The 22,198-nt window shown below is 35.8% G+C and overlaps 1 protein-coding gene across 1 annotated transcript in view; it reads left to right on the plus strand.

The window, feature by feature from the left end:
- AKAP6 (A-kinase anchoring protein 6) overlaps positions 1-22,198 on the plus strand; it is a 227,767-nt gene that overhangs the window by 11,774 nt on the left and 193,795 nt on the right. Inside the window, 1 exon segment of the mRNA XM_032213685.1 lies at positions 20,515-20,766. Within this exon segment, the coding sequence (XP_032069576.1) occupies positions 20,515-20,766 (252 nt within the window).

The raw sequence follows: 22,198 nt of genomic DNA on the forward strand, positions 1-22,198 counted from the left end.
GTAAAAGGGAAACCAGATAGCATATGGCCCCACCCAATCCATTGGAAAGAGAAGTCTTCAGGCATTCACCTGAATGTACTGTAGTTAGTAAACTTTTCAATTCTAAAGCCAGAATGTACAGTAATATTCTGAAGAGGCCTGTGTCTTGTTTTGTTTGGATTTTGCTCCCTATTGCTCCATCACCAGCACTTCAAAAAATGTCGACATTTAAGCCCAGAAGAATTTGAAATTCAGTTATCTAGCCCAGAAGAGTGGAACCCCCTGGAACTTTCACATCTATTTTATTTGTTTGCTTAAGTTTATAAATTGAACCATCTGCTTACCAAGATACTCTGAGAAGAGTGCAGTAAAAAATACACATTAATGTTTATCTATAAAGCCAAGAGAATTAAAAAAAAACATAAAATAGGAAATAGGAGAATGGCATAAAAATTAAACTAGAGCTAATTGATCTGAATTTTATTTCAATAAGATTTTCTTTCTTTTTTTAATCACATCATAACAGAGCTTGAAAGACTAGACATCATTGAGGCTGTTTTGGCTGTGTACAATTATGTAACCAATGTTAGACATCCCTGTAATGATTATAATTCTAGAAGAGAAGAAGCAGAAACATTGCCTTATTATATTGGAACACATCTGCTATCAGTCTTAAATACAGTAAGTCTCTAGCTATGTTTGCAACCTCTGAGAGAGCTGAGAAGAGATGCTGGCATAGATCAGAGGGTATTTTTCCTCTCAGAAGTTGCTTCACAGCGAGTTGTATGACAAAGCAGATGCACTGCGGGAAAGCAAGGATGCTGCATTAGACTAACTCACTATGTGCTCTTTGGGATTAATGCTAAAACTCTGGTACATAAGTAGAAATGTCTTAAAATATGTTTCTACACATATCTGAACTGACTCTCTACTAAGGTTCTTGGTGATATGCTGAGCTTGAATTGAAGTAGACAAAAGTCGGTATCTGTAAAAACCTGGAACAGCTCTCTGAAATGTGGAGGCCTTTGATAAAAGGTGATGCCCATAACTGGTAACAGGAAAATAAAGGAGAGCATATGATTGTACATTTGGATTAGTAACTGTTTCTTCTGGGAAAATCTTTGCAAAGGTATAAAGGTATTATGAAACCCTAGGTACAGTATAGCACTTCCCTCTTTTTTGCTTATACATAGTTATAGCACAGATGGTATTTAGCAGGTTCTGACCAGTTCTAGAGAACTGGTAGCAGAAATTTTGAGAAGTTCTGAGAACCACTAAATTCCACCTCCGTCTGGCCCCACCCCATCTATTCTCTGCCTCCTGAATCCCAGCTGATCAGGAAAAAATAGGGATTTTGGAGTAACCTTCTCCTGGAGTGGGGAGGGAATGGAGATTTTACAGTATCCTTCCCCTGCCATGCCCAGCAAGCCACACCCACCAAGCTATGACACGCCCACCAAGCCACGTCCACAGAACCAGTAGCAAACTTTTTTTGAATCCCACCACTAAGTTATAGTTACTATTTTTGTCAACATTTCTCAGACTCCCATTTCACTATGCAATTTAGCATTTGTAACCAATATCCTTATATCTTCCTTACCTTTTGCTATATAGCCTAAAGCTGAATGCTGTCCTAGTTAATATGTGAGGCTGCTTAAAGCCACTGTATGTGCGTAAGCATATGGTAATTTTTTTCTTCTCCCACAGGCTAATATACAAAAGAGTTGGAAAATCTTAGCCAGCAGTTGAGCTTTGGAGATTAAAGCAGGGGTAACTAAGGAAAGTATCTGGGGACAGATAATCTTTTTTCAGGATGCATATACTGGAGGGGAGAGATTGCAAATGATAGTGTGCAAGGAGAAACAAATGTGTTAGCTTCACGTGTTTGGATTCTTCTTCTTTTACAGTATGCAATTAATACATTGTTTTGATGATGTATTTAGCAGTCATCCCACTTCTGCTCCGATTCTTTGATTTAACCAAAAGTAACACTGATGTCAAATTATTGTGAACAAGCACCTTTTTAATCAAACATTTGTGTTTAGCCTATATTTATAAATATACACTAACAGTAACAGTAAAAGAGTTGGAAGGGATCTTGGAGATCAGCTAGCCCAATCCCCTGCCCTTGCAGGAGACCTATACTATTTCTGATGGATGGCTGTCCAGTCTCTTCTTAAAAACCTCCAGTGCTGGGGCATCTACAATTTCCAAAGGCAGTTTGTTTCATTGGTTAATTGTTCTCACTGTTAGGAATTTTCCCCTTCGTTCTAGGTTGTTTCTTTCCTTGGTTAGTTTCCATCCATTTTTCTTGTTCTGCTTACAAGTGCTTTGGTAAATAAGTTGTCCCCCTCTTCCTTGTGGCAGCTCTTTAAGTGTTGTAAGACTGCTATCACATCATCCCTGATCCTTTGTTTCATTTTTATTGCTCTTCTCCGAACTCTTTTCAAAGTCTCAACAACTTTTTTATATTGGGATGACCAAAACTGGATGCAGTATTCTAAATGTGGTTTTACCAAGGCTGCTTTATCAAGCAAATCTTGAAAGTGATGAATCTTTTTGTTAAGATAGTTTTTAATTGTACAGTTGACAAGTAGGGTGATATTTTCAGTTTACCAGAGAGAGTAGATAATCATTTCCAGAGACGCATGGATGCATCAATAAAGGTTTGGAATGCAGATCCAGAAACTGATACGCATTGTTTGCTTATCCATTCCAGCAGGAGTCTATAATAATTAAACCAATAGTTCAGGGTGAAGAGTGTCTTTCAAGTTTTTTTTCTGTCAGAAAAAGTCTTTCTGTAGCATGTGGGGAAGAGCAAATGGGGGAGAACACTTCATACTTTTAAAATGACATAGACATTTTGTTAGAAATTGCTGGTCGCCTCCTAAGAGAACTACTTTATCACAACACAACATCTGAATGGTATTACAACATTTTAATTTATGGTAATGATAGTCCAAGACATTCAGCTACCTGGGAGAAAGATAATTTCACTATTCAAAAGCTATTCTTTGGGTGCTTAGCAAACTGTAAACATTTACACCTGCATAGAGAAGAGAACTTACAGCCTGATGTTGGCTGTGGCTCTTTCTCTTCCCAATCTCTATCAGCCCGTGAAAGCTGTTAACTTAAAAAGTGGCTGCTTTCCATATTATCTGGAATCATTTTTATTAAGGTGGTAGATCAGGGAGAGTACATATCCACTTCAAGCCTCTCAGATGAATATACGGTGTTTCTTAAGCTTGGGAACTTTATGATGTGTAGACTTCAACTCTGGAATTCCCTAGCCAGTATGGAGACTGGATGGGTGGGGAGAGCAAGCGAGGGGGCCGGGGCAGGCATTCCGGTACTGCCCCACCGGTGGAATGGGTTCTAAAAGATAAGGTAGATTTGATGAATCTCTTCTACCGAACCGGTTAGAACCGGGGGCAACCCACCCTGGGTCACATGTAAAACTTATTTTTATCTATTCATAATAATGTGAAATAATGGCTGCCAGTTCTTTAGCTCATATTGGCCTTGATATGCCTTGAGTGAAAAAGAAAAAGAAGAGGAGGAGTTACATAGTCAGTCAGATGTTTAGAATGGATTTTGTATTTTTATTCACCCATGGAGTCCTTCCTAAAGTCCTGGGATAGGTAGGTGTTATTGTTTGAGAATGTTCAAGGTATCATCACAGGATGTAAACTATTTCTAATAAAGCTGCATTTTGCTGATGGTGACTTTGTCAATGTCAATGGTGATCAAGTTGCATTCCAAGTGTTTTGGGATTTGCGCCCAAGGAACCTATTACTATTGCTACTATCTTTGCTTTCTGTCACTACAGTTGTTTTACTTTTATTTGCAGGTCTTTGTATTTTGTGATTTTCTCCAGTTCTTTCTCTTCTCTTCTGCTGTCACTAGGCACTGCCACGTTCACTATCCAGACTTTTTTTTGTCTTTCTCATCAATAATAGTTAACTCTGCAGTGTTACATAATCCCATAACCTGCTCATTTCAACTATTTTTTCCACCCAAGTTTCCACTAACTTTTCATTATTGGCAAATGATAGTTTTTACAGATTTTCCAGTGAATCATTTCAGCAACTGGATAATGTTTTTGTTTGTAATCAGTTTGTGTAATCTTATTGCAGAAGTATCTTATCAAATCTTACTGAGTATGTGATCTAGAGTTTTTGCACAATCTGCATTCTGAATCATTTGATGATTTTTCAGTTCTAGCTTTTATTGTCATTAATTCAAATAGTTTGTTCTTGAGCTGCCAAAATCAAGTCTTCACTTTCTTTTATTATGATTGTAAGCAGTGGACCAGTTAAGCAGAGTGTCCACATCAGCACATCATACCCGAAAACCCTGGCAGTGGCCAGGCAACTGAAGCGCAAGAAAGCAGAGAAAAAAGGATAAGTACAAAACAATTATGGACAGGGAGGAAAGCGATAAACTTTCAAGGCAGGAAATATAAGGTATATAAGCATCTCCTAGAAAATAGCTTGAGACTTCCAACAAAAAGCAAGTGCATATTACTTCATAAAGAGCCAAAACCAAACCTTAAATTCTTAAATTTTTTAAATCTCTGAATTCCTTTTTTTAAATTCCATTTTTAAAGAAAAATTCCTTTTCAATTTTTTTTCCAATTTTTCAATTTTTGTTTAAATTTTAATTTTTAATCTTAAATATCATTTTTAATTTTAAATTCTTTTTTCAATTTTTAAGTCAGAGCTGTTTAACTCATTCTTTGCATCAGTCTTCACATGAAAAGAAACTATAGCCAAAACCTACCAAAAACATAACTGTAAAAAACACACTAGAAATAGAAATTAAAATAAGCAAGAAAATTATAAGAGAATACCTGTCTGACTTTGCTGAATATAAATAATCAGGACCTGATGGATTACATCCCAGAATTTTGATGGAGCTGGTTGATGTTATCACAGAACTATTGTATTATAACTTTAAAATATGTTGGAGCACTGAGGAATTACCAGAGGATCAGAAAGAGCTAATGTGATTCCCATCTTCAAAAAAGGGAGAAAAGAACAAACCCAGGAAACTATAGACCAATAAGCCTAACATCAACACCTGAAAAGATACTGGAAAAATGTTCAAAAAACAGATATGTGAACATGTAGAAACAAATAAAGTAATAACTGGTAGCTAGCCCAGGTTTGTTAAAAACAGATCATGCCAAACCAATCTTACTTCATTCTTTGACAAAGTGACTAAATTAGTAGACCAATGAAATGCTGTGGACATAGTATAGTTAGACTTCAGCAAGGCATTTGACAAAGTAGACCACAACTCACTTCTTAGTAACCTAGAAAAATGTGGAATAGACAGCATCACCACCAGATGGATTTGCAACTGGCTGACAAACTGTATTCAGTGAGTAGTCCTTAATGGTACTATATCTACATGGAGGGAAGTAAGCAAGGTTCCATCTTAGGCTCAGTACTCTTCCATCCCTTCATAAATGATGTAGATGGGGGAATAGAAGGGGAATATCAAGTTTGCAGATTACACTAAGCTTGTAGGTATAGCTAACATCCCAGAAGATTAACTAAAGAATAACTTTAGTTAAAAAAAGAATAACTATTATTATAGTTGAGCAGGGGGCTGGACTAGAAGACCTCCAAGGTCTCTTCTAGCTCTATTCTGATTTTGATTATAGTTTCTCACCTAGCTAGCTAGATATTTAAATTTGATTTAGCATTTTTATCCACCTATCAAGTCCTTTCCAAGGACTTGAGATAAGCAGATATTACTGATAGACGGTGTTAGAGGTACCGTTGCAGGATGTTCTGAGTAAACCTTTATTATATTAATATAGTACCGAACCCTTTTTTGTAAGAAACAAGGAGAACACAGCCACTGACTACAAAGAACGTCCATATTCAAGCTGGAAGTATTAGCCTTTATATATACTTTAATATTTTATTTTAGATAAAGTATAATATAAACTATGGCAAAGGAAGCAAAGGAGAAGGAAACATTTCAGAATGTAGATATAGTAAAGATGCCTAACCAATGCCACTGGAAGTTTCTGTTCCTATGCCCTGAAAAAATAAATTAATCATTGAGAAGTGGCCCTCAATTTCTTAACTCAGAAAATAGGATTATTGGGTGTTCTATACATCTGAATATTTAAAAATTAAATTACTAGTAATATTAATAAAAGTATTTTTAATTTAAGAGTTGAATTTGTATGTTAATGTTATTTGGGATCCACTATGAAAGAAAATTTCAAATTATATAATCGCTTTAGGGGTTTCAGTCAAAACAACTAATTCAGAATAAATAACCTGGTTTAAGCCTTCTGTGTCTTGCAAATAAAGCATATGATCATGCACTGAAAACTGCAGGAAAAAATGTCTATTTCACCCACAAGCGGTTATCTATTGCTATGCAAAAGACTGACGATTCCACTGCAATTGTATCACAGCACCATCTAGTGCTTCTAGTATAAAATAAAATAAAGTATTTCCTGTAAGCTTTTGCTAAATGCAATACTTTAATTTTATTTATGTATAATATATTTGCATCATACAATATCCCCAGTAAGAATAGAATAGAATAGAATAGAATAGAATAGAATCCACACCACTAATTTTTAAAAAAAATGTATTCTAGCAGACTGGCAGCCCAGGTTATGCACTGAGCTTTTCTGACTAAATTAAATGTGGATGGCTTCATCTTTATCTGTCACTATGCGCTATTTGCTTTTTTGACCACAAACATGGATTCATTATAATAGTTTCCCCCCCTTTTTAAAATAAAAACCAAATTGATTTTGATCTTGATCTGCCTGGATGTGGTGTCTGGGTAGAACAAAATGAGGTTCTCATAACTGGCCCCAATTTGTCACCATTCTCATATTTGATTGTGACTCTTTGGTATATGCAATCTAAAAGTTGAGAATTCTGATGAAAGTATGTGGATTATTTTATTAGCACAGATGGGATATTATAAATCCATGACTAGAGACAGGAAGAAACAGTAAATGAAGCCAGAAAGAAATGAAATAGAGGTTAAATACACATATTAATAATTATGTTCTTGATAGTGATAATTGAAAAGCAGTTGTTAGATGTAATGCATAGATTTTGTGTTGATATTTTTTAATCTTACTTTAATTTATCATTTTCAAGTTATAAAATCTATGAAATTTAAATTAAATTAAGCTGGTATCTAGGAATCTAAAATACACTTAGAAAAATATCAGTAAACATTTTAAACTTGCAGATAAAAACATATATCACCAATGATGTTACTTATAATTAATTTGCAGTACTACAGTTTTATAAGCCTGAAGCTGCTTCTAAATGTATAGCCAGCCTGAAACATTTGCTAAACAATATATTTTCCCCTCTACAAACACTCCTTCCAGTACATGAGGCAATAGTTCAGCACAGCAAGCCTGTTCTGTACTGCCATACACAAACATATTTATGATGTTCCACATGTTGTTGTCTGAAATTTTGGAGTATCTTTATAATTAAAGAAGGAGGCATGGTGCCTCCACTGCTAATCTGGTTAGTTCCATATGTTCTTCTTGGTGAGATTATTGATATGCGTAGTGTGATAAGAAACTGGCTTCAGTTTAATTCTTTTGAAAAAGGTTGAACTCTCAATGAATTTTAATTCCATGGTTATACCAGAAAATAAATCTAACTAATAGGGCTGCACAGGGATGACATGGTTCTTCTCCATCAGAGGAGGAGTCATAATTATCCTTGATGATGCGCACACTTGCATTAAGCAAACTAAGCTTGTACAAAGGCAAATGCAAGACACACTGAACAGTATGCAACAGCTTCCTAGCAGACAAAATTCTAATTATCAGGTGGACTAGTATTCACGTGGCTGTACTTATTCATTAATCTCCAAGTACAGCAGCTTAATTCTTCACTTGCAGTCCTGGCATGATCCTGCCCTGCCTGTTCCAGTAGTTTCCATTTCATTGCACTCCTACTTGTCTGGAAGGCACAGCTGAATAATAAGATAAAGGTCCACAAATGTGGAATGCAACAGCTGTTTTTATATAGCTCATTCAGAGTGATGTAACCCCATTGCTTAGATATGAAAGGAATGTAACCATCATCCTTTCAAAGATGGATGGTGAGGCTGAGGAACTAGCTGAGCCAGTCTCTTCACTATTTTTTGCAGGAAATTGCACACTTAAAAAAAATCATTTGATTAAATCCTTAAGGGTAAAAGCTAATCTGTCTGACTGTTTAATCTCTCAGAAGGGTGGGGGTGGGGGAATGAAAATTCAATGTGATACTTTATTGCAGCAGGCTTACTGAATTTACTTTGTGCTTTTCTGAAAGATATGAAGAAAATGGTTTAGTTCAAAACGTTGGTTCTACTTAATCAATTATATTATACAACTGAAATGTCAGCTGAGATGTGAGAGTGATAGCGTATCTCAGCTCAGAATGCATAATATTAGTCTTGAAAGCCATAGATGAAACTTCTACAGTGGTCTGTTTTTCATGAACCTTTCTTTCCAAAAAGTAAACAACACTATAAGAATTTTGATTAAGTCAGTTCAAAATACTAGATTTAATAGTTTTCATTTTCCCCCTTCCCCACCCTCCACCTCCAAATTGTTGGTTTTCCTTCCTTCAAGGAAATAAGGATGTATTACAATGAATTTTGCTTTGTTGATATAAAATATCCGCAGGGTAGTTTGGCATTTCTCCTCTAATGAAGCAGCAAGAACATCAGAGCTGAAAAATATATCAGCATTTTATTCTCAGTTCAGTTCACCACTATTATATAGTACTGAAAAAGCTAGCAGCTCTCAGTGGGAATTTAGTATTTTTCTGGTATTGTGAGTCACTGCAAAAGAGAAGCAAATGTTTCCAACCTTCTGATCTTGATGCTCTGATTTTTTTTTTATCTCAGAGCTTTCAAAACTTCTCCAGCTTTGCTTTAAAATCCAGATCATGTTTGCTCACAAATCCCAAAGATTGCAGAAGGCACTTGCTTTTCAGTGTTTCGATTTGTCATATAAATCCTGTAACTGTTTACTTAGAACTATGTTCCCCACAGTTTAGCCGCGCTTATTACTAAGCCAGAGTGCATAAATTTGCAGACATATCAAGACACAAATGCTTTCTCCAGAAATAAATCCAAATTTGAAACTTTATTATCGGCTTTGTACTGTAACCAAGTGACCGATTTATATTAGATTCCTTTTTGCCATCTTGGTGCACTGCTAACATTCTTCTGGAATGCATGTCAGTGACTAAAATAACCCAACTAATTTCAAGTGGCAAGTGGCCGGTGAGTCAGAGATCTTTATGACAGCGAAAACATTCTAGTGTTATAGTAGCTCAGAAACTGCTGTGCAAAGAAACAGCTAGGTTTAATCTCAGGAATAATGTTGCGCTCATCAATTTTTTTAAAGGTTATACTTTAAATTTGTTTTTCTTACAAATCAAAACAATTGCCTGACAATTGAAAATGGATCCAACGGTGATTTGCCTGGATTTTACATTGGCATGTTTCCTGAATCGCTAACTCAAATTAACTGCTTTGGCCAAGAAGAAGAAGAAGGGGGGTTATTAATCTTCTGCTAAGTAGATGAATGAAAATTCTCCTTTCAAAACAATTAAGGTAGGATACCTTGTAGTGGGAAATAATTAACAAAGCATAGATTCTGGAAACAGATCTGTGAACCTTAGTTTTTAAAGTATAACCTTTGCAGATGCTGTTTGGTAGCTTTTTCAAGGGAATCGTATTTCATGTCTATGAACTTCCCTTTAGCTCTTCGTTCCTTTGCATGCTGTAATTTCTGTCAACAATACTTGACGTTGAAATAATTACTGTATTACAGGGTGTTTAAGGAATTAGTACATTAGACTATCTTGTTAAAGACAAGTTCCAACCCCCCTTTCTTTCTGTTTTAACAGCCAATATATCAAGTTTCCATGGTAACTGGTTGACATTATCATGATCTTAATAATTTGTGTGATTAAGTATATTTGAAAGGTTGCCATAGCACCCTTTTTAAAAAAATTCCGGGTAGGTTTTCAAGTTTCTGTGGATGCAAAGCTTTTGATCTAAAGATTCATTCTTCTGTGATTAATATCAGTGAAAAATAATACTTGTATTTTAGCAAGATTTAGAACAGTGTTGCTTGGCTATTTATAATTCAAAGTACGATTAAAAATAGTGCTGTTATATACAACTGCATTGTCTTGGCTGTAAAGTTTGGCCTAAAAATATAGAGAATCATTTTTATTTTGTCTTAATAAATTCCTAATAAAACATTGTGGATATAATTTATTACAATTATGTTATTAGTGTGTCTACTATATTATCCAAAGTTTACAGAAGTCAATTAGTAGATATCAATTATCTAGTTCAATAATGATCCATCAATGTCCATTTCTATAGTAAGCAGATGTGTTATAATAACATTTGCACATTTGTCTTGTCATAATATAACATAATATAACTCTTCTTAGTGTGTATGTATGTATACACGCGCATGCACACACACACACACACACACACACTGCAATAACAGAGTTGGAAGGGACCTTGGATGTCTTCTAGTCCAACCCCCTGCCTAGGGAGGTTATATTATATATATTAAAGGAAATGCTATAGTTTGATAATAATAACAATAAAAATAACATCTGCCTATCCCAGATTCTTGGGAAGGATTTGATAAGTGATAAGTGGCTAAAAATGCCAAATCCAGTTTAAACAACTGGTTGACTGTGCAACCATCCATAACAATTTTTTACTGAAAAGGATGAAATAATTGACCATTTGATCAGTGTTGCAATAAGATTTCACAAACCGACTGTAAGCAATAGTTGGTTTGAGCAACATGTCAAAATTATTTATTGGAAACTTTGCCAGTGGGCTGGATTTGAAAATGGCAAGAACCAATGGGGCTATCAAGTTGAGAAGATTTTGGAAAATGAACGGGCTAAAATCTTAGGGGACTTCCAAATCCAAACAAAAAGTCCCCTTGTTCAGAATGTGCCTGATATAACAGTCTTTGAAAAAAAGAAAGTCTGGTTCATTGAAGTTGCTATTAGTAAAATGATTGTTAAAAATTACCAGAATTTGTACCAGAATTTGCAGTCTAAAGCTGAATGCTTATGGAAAAAGAAATTTGCTGTTATACCAATCATGATTGGAGCCCTTGGAACAACACTTGATAGTTGGAAATTTGAATTTATTGGATCTGAACACCTTAGGACAGAAGTGGTATTTTACCAAATCGGACCGGTTCACCTGAACCAGTAGCGGAAATTGCGAGTGGGTCTATTTCATCCTCTTTAGGGAGTTTTTTGAGCAAAGGACAAGCACAAAAGGCCAGGCACTTGCGTGGATGCATGCAACATTTGCGAACCAGTAGTGAAGGTAAGTTAAAACCACCCCTGCCCTAGGTTTATTTTTATTTTTGTTTACTCTGGGAGTCACTTATAAGATCTGCCTATATCCTAAGATGCTATCTTAATAATTCTTAAGTCCTCAGCTAGGACTTGCATTATTAAGTTTTCACCAGTCTTTTCAAATCTAATTGTAGATTACCCATATAATTTATTCAAGTATATACGTACTCTCTGATTCCCATCAGTCTGGGCAGTTCCAGTGGTAGAATTTCACTTGACATAAGAAGATTCCATAGTCATAGACTCCTGCCTGGAATTCTTAGACATTTATATTTTCCATGAGTTATTATTATGTTTTAAATAACCCTGGGACTAATGATATTCTTATAATTAATTTAATTTTTATCTGGGGATCTGATAAAGGAAGAAAATTCTGTCTATGACAGTAGCTTAGATGGGACGGAATGTATTTGATCAGCTTTAAATGGAAGTGATACAAAGCTACGGTGAAAATGAAAGAATATATGAGACAGTATAGGAAAGAGGAATATTGTCTGCTGATTTTTGAAAATATTGTTCCTGGAGAACTAAATCTTCCGATTAATAATACAATGCATATTAAGTTTTTCTACCTGGCTTAGGAAAATCTTAGGAAAGATTTATCTAATGAAGATCTTACCAGAAATGGTTATTTATTTAGCTGTCAAGATGAATCATTTTTGCATGGCATGTCTATGACTACAAATAATTCTTGACTTCTGATCACAATTGAGTCTAAAATTTCCATTGATGAGCAGGGCAGTTGTTAAGTGAGTTGAGACCCATTTTACAATATTTTTTCCACAGTTGCTATGCAAATTACTGCAGTTGATAAATGAATCATGTACAGTGGTGGGTTTCACATTTTGTTACCACTGGTTCGCCATGCATGCGCCCAGCTTTACGTGCATACGCCCGGCTTCAAAAATGTGCCTAAATAGACGGCATAGACCCAGGGTGGGTGGGCAGGCCCACCTATGATTTCCGCTACCAGTTCAGGTGAACTGGTCCAAATTGGCTGAATACCATCTCTAATCATGTGGTTGTTAAGCAATTCTGGCTTCCCCCATTGACTTTGGTTGTCAGAAACTTATTGGGAAGGTTACAAATGGTAATCATATGAACCCAGGACAGTGCAACTGTCATAAATACATGCTAGTTGCCAAGCACCCAAATTTTGATCATGTGTCTATGGGGCTGCTGCAACAGTCGTAAGTGTGAAAACCAGCCATAAGTCATTTTCACCCCAGTGCTGTTGTAACTTCAAATGTTCACTAAACAAATGGTTGTAAGCCGAAGACTACTTTTACAGCTAGTACAGAGAGAGAAATACATTTATTTTTCTTTAGTTTCAGAACCTGATATGAAACAAAAATATGGATTCGGTTGGGGGAGGGGGGAATCCAAACAAAAGGCATTACCAGACATCTCACATTTGAAATTGCAGTGACCGTGGAATAAAAAAACAATCAGTTTTACATGAAGCATATTTTTCCTCTCTTTCTTAGAAACCCCGCAGGATTAATATTCACTGAGTTATAAATAACTCAGCTTGATTAAAATTCTTCTTTCCCCACAGAGTTAAATTCAGATTGCCCATGGTCTGTCTGTCTGTCTGTTTCTCTCTCTCTCTCTCTCTCTCTCTCTCTCTCTCTGTCTCTGTCTCTCTCTCTCTCTCTCTCTCTCTCTCACACACACACACACACACACACACACACACACACTCACCATGACTAGTATGCCATTTTGTTATTTGGGTTTTTATTTTCTGTTTGTTACTTGAACCCTCATTATTTCAAGGCCATAGTTGTCTCACCCGGAAATATCTTTCATTCCATCAACTTGGCACATTTCCTCTAGGGGCAGCTGACACAGAGTGAATTCCTGTCTAGTTCTGTTAGATTTAGTAGTAAAGAAGTCTTAGAAGAGCCTGCTTGCCAGAACTGCATGTACAATGGCTGTTCTTTCAAAACAATAAGATATCAACTAAGATAAAAACAAACATATTTGTAAAATTTATAATTTTTGTGCTCTTATGATCATGCCCAATGTATGATAATTATGTTATTTAATCTCTTTCTCAATTATATGCAAACAGAAAACTTTATTACCCTGTATCCCTGAGTATCTAGATCTAGTCCAGCAGTTCTCACAGTGACCAACCAATTGTGCAAAGAACCCCACCATTCTACTAGCAGATAGCCTTTGCTGCCATCAAAGCTAATCGATCCCCACCACTTCCCTGAATTAGTACAACACATTTTTTATTCCAATCACGCTGTAGCCAGAATTGCATCTCAAGGAAATGAATTCCAAAGTTGGAATTTTTGTTTGTTATATCAAAACAATAATACTTCCTATTATGTGTGATGAATCTTCTAGGATTCATTGGGTAATCTAGTGCTTTTGAAGAAAAAAATAACTCATCCTACTATCAACACTGTGTATACTTTACTTTTTTAAACCTCAGTCGCTTCTCCTTTCATGCACCTCTTTTCTAAAAAAAAAAAAAAGATAATGTGCCATCAAGTTGTTGTTGATTCTTAGTGACACATAGATTGTTCTCCATGGTGATCTGTTTCTAACCTGGTCTTCCAACAGGCATTTAACACTGATATCACTAAGCATTACCCACTTACAGCTGGTTGTCCTTTTCTTCATTTACTTTCCATCTTTCTAGACTAAAAAGCTCCTTTCTTCAATCTTTCCCCATAGGGAAACTGTTGCAGTACAATCATCTTAATTGTACTGCTCTGAATCTTTTCTATCTCCAATATATCCTTTTGAGATGTGACAACAAGAACTGCACATACACTTCCAGATGCAAGTAGGTTATTATTTATATAAGAGAATATATAAGATAATATATATCCTACTGGTTCAGATCGGTTCGGCCGAATAGGTAACTTGGCGGCCTGGGTCACTGGAACTGGCAGCGACCCAGACCTGCCTTTCCCCCAAACTGGTTCTCTCAGCAGCAACATAGGTGCTGCCATTTTATTTTGGGCTTCTGCACATGCGCAGAAGCATTTTTTAGTACTGTGCATCAAGCACGCAAAGTGTATGCGCGTGGATGGCACGTTCCTGATTGAACCAGCAGTAGCAGCAGCCGGACCCATGGTGGGAATATATGATATTGGCATCATAGGTAGATAGATAGATGAGAATATAAGAGAATATATGATTTTGGCATCTCCATTTTCAGTAGCACTTCCTATTATTTTTAACATATTAATTTGTCTTTTTTACAGTGAATGCATACATTCAGCTCCTTCATTTAATTATGTACATTTACTCCAAGATCTCTTTCCTATTTTTGGATCATCATAACTTTAATGACACCATTTAAATGTTACTATTATTATTGCAAAGAGATCAAAGATGCAGCAAGGAATGATACCTAGGTCCTGGTAGTCCAAAATGGTCATCCAAAGAAGAGCAAATAGAAGGAACAGATTAGTGACATCTACTAATCCAAGCATAATATGCTGAGATCCATCAGAGATCTTTCCTTTGTTGTTCTTGTTATCCTGTTATTGTTGGCAATCTGAAGTTTTGGTAGGTGATTGTCTGCACATATATATTGCTGCAGATGCTCATTTTATTATTTTTATACCTCAAGGACATACAGTATCTTATTCTGATATAAAACCATGCTTATTTCCACCATTTCAATGGAATGGCACTAGATCCGTAAAGCAACATTAATTCCATCAGAAATCAGGTGATCTTAATCAAAGAACAAGAAGGACAACCAACAGCAATCCTACATGATTTCACCTTAAAATTTCTCTTCCTGGAAACAATTATAATTTTAAATGAAATTAATTAAGCAAACATGCTTTAAAATCTGTTTTGCATGTAAGCATGTCTTATGAAATGCGTAAATCTTTTAAAAGCCATACATTTATTTGCAGCATTCTTATTCTGTAATTATGAAGTCCTGGAAGTTTTTATATTTTATTAGATTTTATATGCTGTATATTGCTGCACTGTAATAATTCCAGAAAAAAACAACTCCATCATCACTTAGTTTTTCTAAAAAATATGTGATTAAAAAATAGACGAGTAAATATTATGAATCCATATTTTTATTTCTGAGAACAGACATTTAAATTCACTAGAACTAACTTCGAGGTAAACAGACTTTGTTAGTGTTCAAGCTTTTGTTGCAAAAGTATTTATATACTAGAGTTTTTTGAAGTTGGCACAGGGTTTGTCTGATAGATAGTAGCAACTGTAAATTATTGGTTCAGCTGTTACGTAGACTAGGTTAAGTGGATATTTGGTGTAATAGAAAAGGCTGGCTTTGATGTGTTGAGAAATTCCATAGCTCTAAATGGTTTTGTATATACTACAAAATCAAATCCATAGATTTGCAAATTTGTGCTTGATAAATTATATTTTAAAAAACAATATTTTTTTTAACTCGGGCAACTGGTATAAAGTGGACATAATTTTTAACAAAGAAAGTATTTTTTGGTCCTGGGATTACTATCTGTGATGGATTTTGAATAAAAAATAACAACATGGGGACAGAATTTCTGCTAATGATTGATGGCTAGGTTTCTTAAACCACATATTTTTATTACAAAAATTGAAGGCTAATCAGAGATCAGAATCAGTAATGTAATTTATTCAGTTTTCTTTTTGTACTTTGTGTACCACATGAGGATTTACTTATTATTTAGAGAGGGCTGTAAAGCACTATGAAGCAGTACATAAGTCTAAGTGCTATTGCTATTTACTTGAAATCCTAATTCTAATTGTCTAAGCTTCAATCTTGAAGATTTAATGCATAATGGCAGTAAGAATTGTATGTCTTGACTAATCTATCTTCCTAATTGTTCAATACTTTCTGATAACCCTTCCATTGTTGTTTATTTGCAAAGATGCCATGCATGCTTTGTCTGGCATGCTGTCATGATCTATGCCATCCTTATCTACTCTGCAGAAACTTAATGTTCTTCACCTGCAGCAGGTTGGAAGCCAACCAACATTTTTTTCTTTATATTATGCTTCATGACTTTATGCAGGAACTAAAACAACCAAAACCTAGGCTAAATTAACTAAGTGGTTGTGCCATATATAAATCTATTCAGACAACAAACATCCCCTTTCTACAGTTAGGATTATGTAAGCTGCATTGCCTTTTGAAAAGAACAACTGAAACAGGTTTGAAGAAAGGAAATCAGCAATTAGGATTAAGAAGGAAAGTGTTCAAGAGACGAACATGAGCTTTTGAATATTGGACACTATCTGTAATCCTGGGCCATTTTTCTGGGGATCTGCAGATAGTAAGCAGATTCCTGCTGCTCATACAAATCCAGGTTATATAAAAAATCAGGACACATAAGTCAATCACAATATATCCTATTAATTTTTCTCAAGTAATATTTTATTATAGTTAGGAATGTTCAAAGGTCATGTGCAATGGTGGGATTCAATTTTTTTTTACTACTGGTTCTGTGGGTGTGGCATGGGGGGGTCATGTGACTGAGTGGGCATGGCCAACTCAACATCACTCATGGCCACTCAGTCACATGACCCTCTCACCAAGCCACGGCCACAGAACCCAGTAGGAAAAAAATTGAATTTCTACCTATCTACCTATTTGCTGTCCAGGCCCTGCTTTCCCTTTGCCAGTCCCATTTTCACTCCTTCAAAGGCCCTGACCCTAGCCCCGCTTCTTCCCCATGATCACCTCTTTCTGGACTTACCTTCCTCCCACAGCAGCTGGTACAGACTCCGGAAGGCAAGTTCTCTTTTTCGGTGCGACTCCAAGAAGCCTCCCAGCTGACGCCTCTTTGCCAGCCACTTCCCAGCAACAGTGGCTGGTTGGAGGCTGCTGAAAACTATCAGAGGTCTGCCAAAAAAGCCATTGCCATCGCTGCCCTTTTCTTCACACCGGCCATGCACGCGCATCCCATTGCCTGCTGTGCTGGAGAGACCTGCTCAGGCAAGTCCGAATGGTGCATTCCTGGACCCTGGACCCTGACCCAAGGTGAAGGGTGAATGGGCAGCATGCTTACGTTTGGTAAGCTGAGCAGAGCGGGTGAGGTGTGGAGGCAACTGGTGAGGTGATTAGATGGGCCACATGGTGAAGGCAACATATATAGGGCTGGGATAGCTGGGATGAGCATCGACCAGACAAGCGGTGATCAAACAACCGGGGTGGGAGCAGGGCCAGCCAGAGGTCAGTACCGATTCAGTGAACCAGATCAAATTTCTCCTATCAGTTTGCCTGAACCAGTGGGAACTGGCTGAATACCACCTCTGGTCATGTGTCAAATAAATTAGGAAGTGTTTATTGAGGAGCTCCATTGCTGCTGATATCTCTTCACCCATTATTTATCTTTTAGCTGCATTTTTATAATTTTAAAAAATGTTTTAAATAATTGTTATTTGTGTACTGTTATTTTTTTAACTTGTTTATACGCCATCCAGAGTTACTTGTTTTGTGAGATGAGTGACTATAGAAATTTGAATAAATAAATAAATAAAACAGCAACCAATTGAAGCAGTTAATGTAATTTTTATAATGGTCTGTAGGCCTCACATTGGTACAACTTGTATATAGAGACAAATTGGAAATGATATTTATGAATAAACAGCAGCTTTATCTTCTAGAACTCCTTCAACTAGTCCCTAATAGCTTCCTGATTGGGGTGGGTTCCGTATTTTTTTACTGCCAGTTCGCTCAGGGACGCACTTCGGGCCCATGTGTAGTAGTGAAAAATTGCTTATGCGCATGCACAGAAGCAAAGACAAAGATGGCAGTGCCTATGGTGCTGCTGATAGGATTGGTTTGGAGGCGTGGGCAGCCGAGTTACTACCTACTCAGCCAAACTGGTCCGAACTGGTAGGAACCCACCTCTGTTCCTGATACTGTTTCAAGACCTCCATAGAATTTGCAACGTAACCTGGAGGGGTAGGGTACCATTGAATACCATCAACATACTACATTATCTCGACCCAAATCAATGGATGACTTTGCCAACAGAGTCATATCATGCATTTTGCCTTGCCATCTAATGCCATAGGCTTTATTGCTGTTCCTTGTAATTTTCATCTGGAACCTCCTGTTTAGATAGGAGATAAATCATGGAAAAACTGTGGTCTGTTCTTCCAAACATCAAAGGCAGTCCTGGATCAATCAAAGGCAGATATCTGGTGTATCCCATAGGTCAAATTAAGAGATATGGTAAATGTATTATATTTAACCCAAAAGGATCTAATTAACTAAAGGTACCAGGGTATATACTCCAAAATATATTCCATAGATCAAATTAGCTTAGAAAAAGGATCAAAACGCATTTCCCAGAAATAATATGCTCTTATTTTTAATACAAAGATATTATTTCTAAATATTCCAAAAACAACTAAGGGGGAGAATTTGCAGTAAGTGAAGATTTCGAAGATTTAGTACTAGTCAAATACTAGTCCAAAGAATCAACAGCTCCTTCTTTAACTGAGAATAGCATTTTTTTTTGTTTCAAATATATAATTTCAACTTGATCCAAACTTACAAAACTGTATACTGAATTTTTAATTTTTTCTCTATAAATACACATTTTCCTATCTGCATATTTCATGCAAAATATAAAATATCATGGGGATTATACTCATTTTATTATTGTCATCTATTCCAAGGAATAAGGTTTAATGATTCTTATCTGTCGAAGTCAGAGAAATTACTTATATATCTTATACATTTGTTGTAATTATTTGAGAAATATATCTAAAATAATTTGATACAAATACCTAAATAATTGACAGCACACATGCAAATATGATATTCATTAATATGAATAAACAAGTCCTTATTGTTTCAAAACAACTAACATCCATTGTTCTTTATTTTTAATAGAAATATTAAATTTGGTAGTATACACATAAATGACCTATGTAATATTCTGTTGGTCAGCTGAGACAAATTAATGTACACACCTCAATTAAGAAAACAAAGATGTTCACAAATATAAAGTAGAACAGTGACACTTTATAAGTTTGTGAATATGACACATGATGCAAACATGGCTTGTATGGGGTGCAGGATTTACCTAGAGGGAAGATGTAGAAGGCATTTAATGTTTGGATGGAGGATCCAAACCAGAAGAAAAGTTCATTGAACAGAAATATAATTGCTTCTTAACATGCAATCTAAAAACACTACATCCTGTCATTGTTAATGAATTACTTAGATATCTTGACAGTACATGTTCCTCAGCATTATCATTCTAGTTACTGTAATTATGCTATCTTGATATTATTATTAGCTGTTTTGTTTGTTACAGAGCTCAAGCTCAGTAGACAACCTTTAGCATTGGATGTCACAAAATTAGAGTTGGAGGTAATCAAAATAAGTTTATATCAGCATCATGTAAGCTTTCTTATATATGCTGTTTTTTCTAAGATTACCAATTTTTTGGGGGGGAAAAAGCCAATAGTATTATTTACTAAAGGATTATAATTATATTTACAGTGCTAAAAACAGCTTTCACTGCTATTACCATGTTTTCCCGAAAATAAAACAGGGTCTTATTTTCTTTTGACCCCAGAAATAAGCACTTGGCCTTATTTTCGGGAAGGTCTTATTATTTTTGAGTTGCAGGAGGCAGCGAGCGTGGTCACCTCATGGCTGCTGCTGTATTGCAATATTTTCAGGGATGGCTTATTTCCGGAGGACGGTTTATTTTAGTCCATGTGCTCAAAAGCCCTATTGGTCTTATTTTTGGGGAAACAGGGTAAAATCAATCAGTTCTCATTAACATAACAACCTATGTACATCTTTTAAAAGAGACGGTATACTATTTCCAGGTGTTTAGAACAGATCACAGCATTTAAACCATAGTGTGCTTAGATCTTGATTTATCAAGTTGCTAGTTATTCTCACCATTACAATCTACTGAAAAGTACAAAAGATACCAATTTTCCTGAAGTTCATAAAACATCAAAAATGAGCTTTTGATTTTATGTGCATATTAAGTCATTCTATGTCTGTATGTTATGTGTATGTGTGTGTGCTTGTGGGCACAATCTTTATGCCTTTTATATAGTGAATAACTGAATAAACGAACGAATGGAATTTGAAATAGTTGTGGGTAATATTTTCTTTTTTCTCTTGCCGCAGGACATATGTGAAGATATCTCTGATCATGTTGAACAAATCCATGCTCTTCTAGAGACTGAATTTTCCCTGAAACTTCTGTCTTACTCGGTCAATGTAATTGTTGACATCCACACAGTACAGTTTCTTTGGCATCAGCTTCGAGTTTCTGTCCTGGTTCTGAGAGAGAGAATTCTTCAGGGACTGCAAGATGCCAATGGAAATTACACGAGGCAAACTGATATTTTGCAAGCTTTTACAGAAGAAACAAAAGAGGTATGGCAAGTAACTATAAGAAATTCCTTTTTGAATTCTAAATCCTAGAATTGTTTGCCTACTTTACGCTCATTAAAGCAAGTAAATCAATTTGCAGCAGAATCTGTTGGGTTTAGGCCAGATGAGGTAACTCTAGTATCAGTCTGCTTTAGTAAAGCAAAAAAAATTGACACTATAGTCCTTCCTTCAGAGTGACTGATCCAGCTGAAATGAAATGTATTTTCTTTGAGGTGGCTGTTTCAGAGATAACTGTAGAGCTAAAAGCAAAAAGCTATTGTAACCTTAAGCTGTAAAGATAGCTAAGTGCATTGCTTATTCCCTACGATTAACACAGAGGTAGATACATCAATCATAATGATTCCCTTAATGGAAGCGTACAGGTTCACATTAACAATACTGTTAAGGGAATGTATTAACCCACAAGTAATATTTTCCCCATGATTACACAAATATGCACACATTCATTATAGGCAAGATTTTCTTGAAACTTGAACAACCTCTGTCATAAATCTCATTTAAATTGTAATTTTTTCAAAAGTGGAATATCTTTCACATACATTCTTGCATACCAGTCCTATGGATAAACATTATTTTGAAGTATTTAGATTCTGCCCTATTTCACTGCTACCATAAACTTTTTTTCACCAAAAAGCAAGCTTTGAGCTATTCCTAGGGACAGCTGAAAAATCATAACATTAGTGTATAGACAGCTGGAATCACATTTTCATGTAAGAATTCTATGCATCTGGTCCTTTAATTCAAAATACTTTTATTCTCTCTGTCAGCATATACACACCAGCTCTTGTAGGGCCCTATGCTCTTTTGAAGACTTGCACTGACTTAGAGAGAGACACAGACAGACAGGCAGACAGACAGACACACACACACAGAGTCCTTTTCTTCTTCAGCCAGTTTATGTCATTATGTTTTCAAAATAATAGCCCTATCAAGGACATGGGGAAAAAGACAAACATTTTGATGAAGCTTGAAAAGGGATATATAATAGACCTTGAAAAAAGGTAGATAAGGTCAACCAAAATAATAACTCAAATAATAATAATAATAATAATAATAATAATAATAATAACTCAAATATCTTCTCTATGAAGAAAGGCTGTAATGTTCAGGTCTCTTTAACTTGGAAAAAAACGTCAGTTCAAGAGGAACATAGATTGAGGTGTATAAAATAAGAAAGAATAAAATTCTCTCTCTGTCTGGAAGCACTGGGGTGAAATGGTCCAAATACTGATTGGGTGAAGATTTGAAACAGATAAAAGGAAGCACATCTTCACATAAAGCACAATTAATTTGCAGAATTAATTTTCCCTTGGTATGATGATAGCTGCTAATTTGGATATGTGTACAAAAATCAGATTTATCTAAGGTTATTTGATGTGAAGAGTTTATACTTCCTCCAGACTGGAAGGCATAT

The sequence above is a fragment of the Thamnophis elegans genome, chromosome 1, assembly GCF_009769535.1.
Source record: "Thamnophis elegans isolate rThaEle1 chromosome 1, rThaEle1.pri, whole genome shotgun sequence".
Lineage (NCBI taxonomy): Eukaryota > Metazoa > Chordata > Lepidosauria > Squamata > Colubridae > Thamnophis > Thamnophis elegans.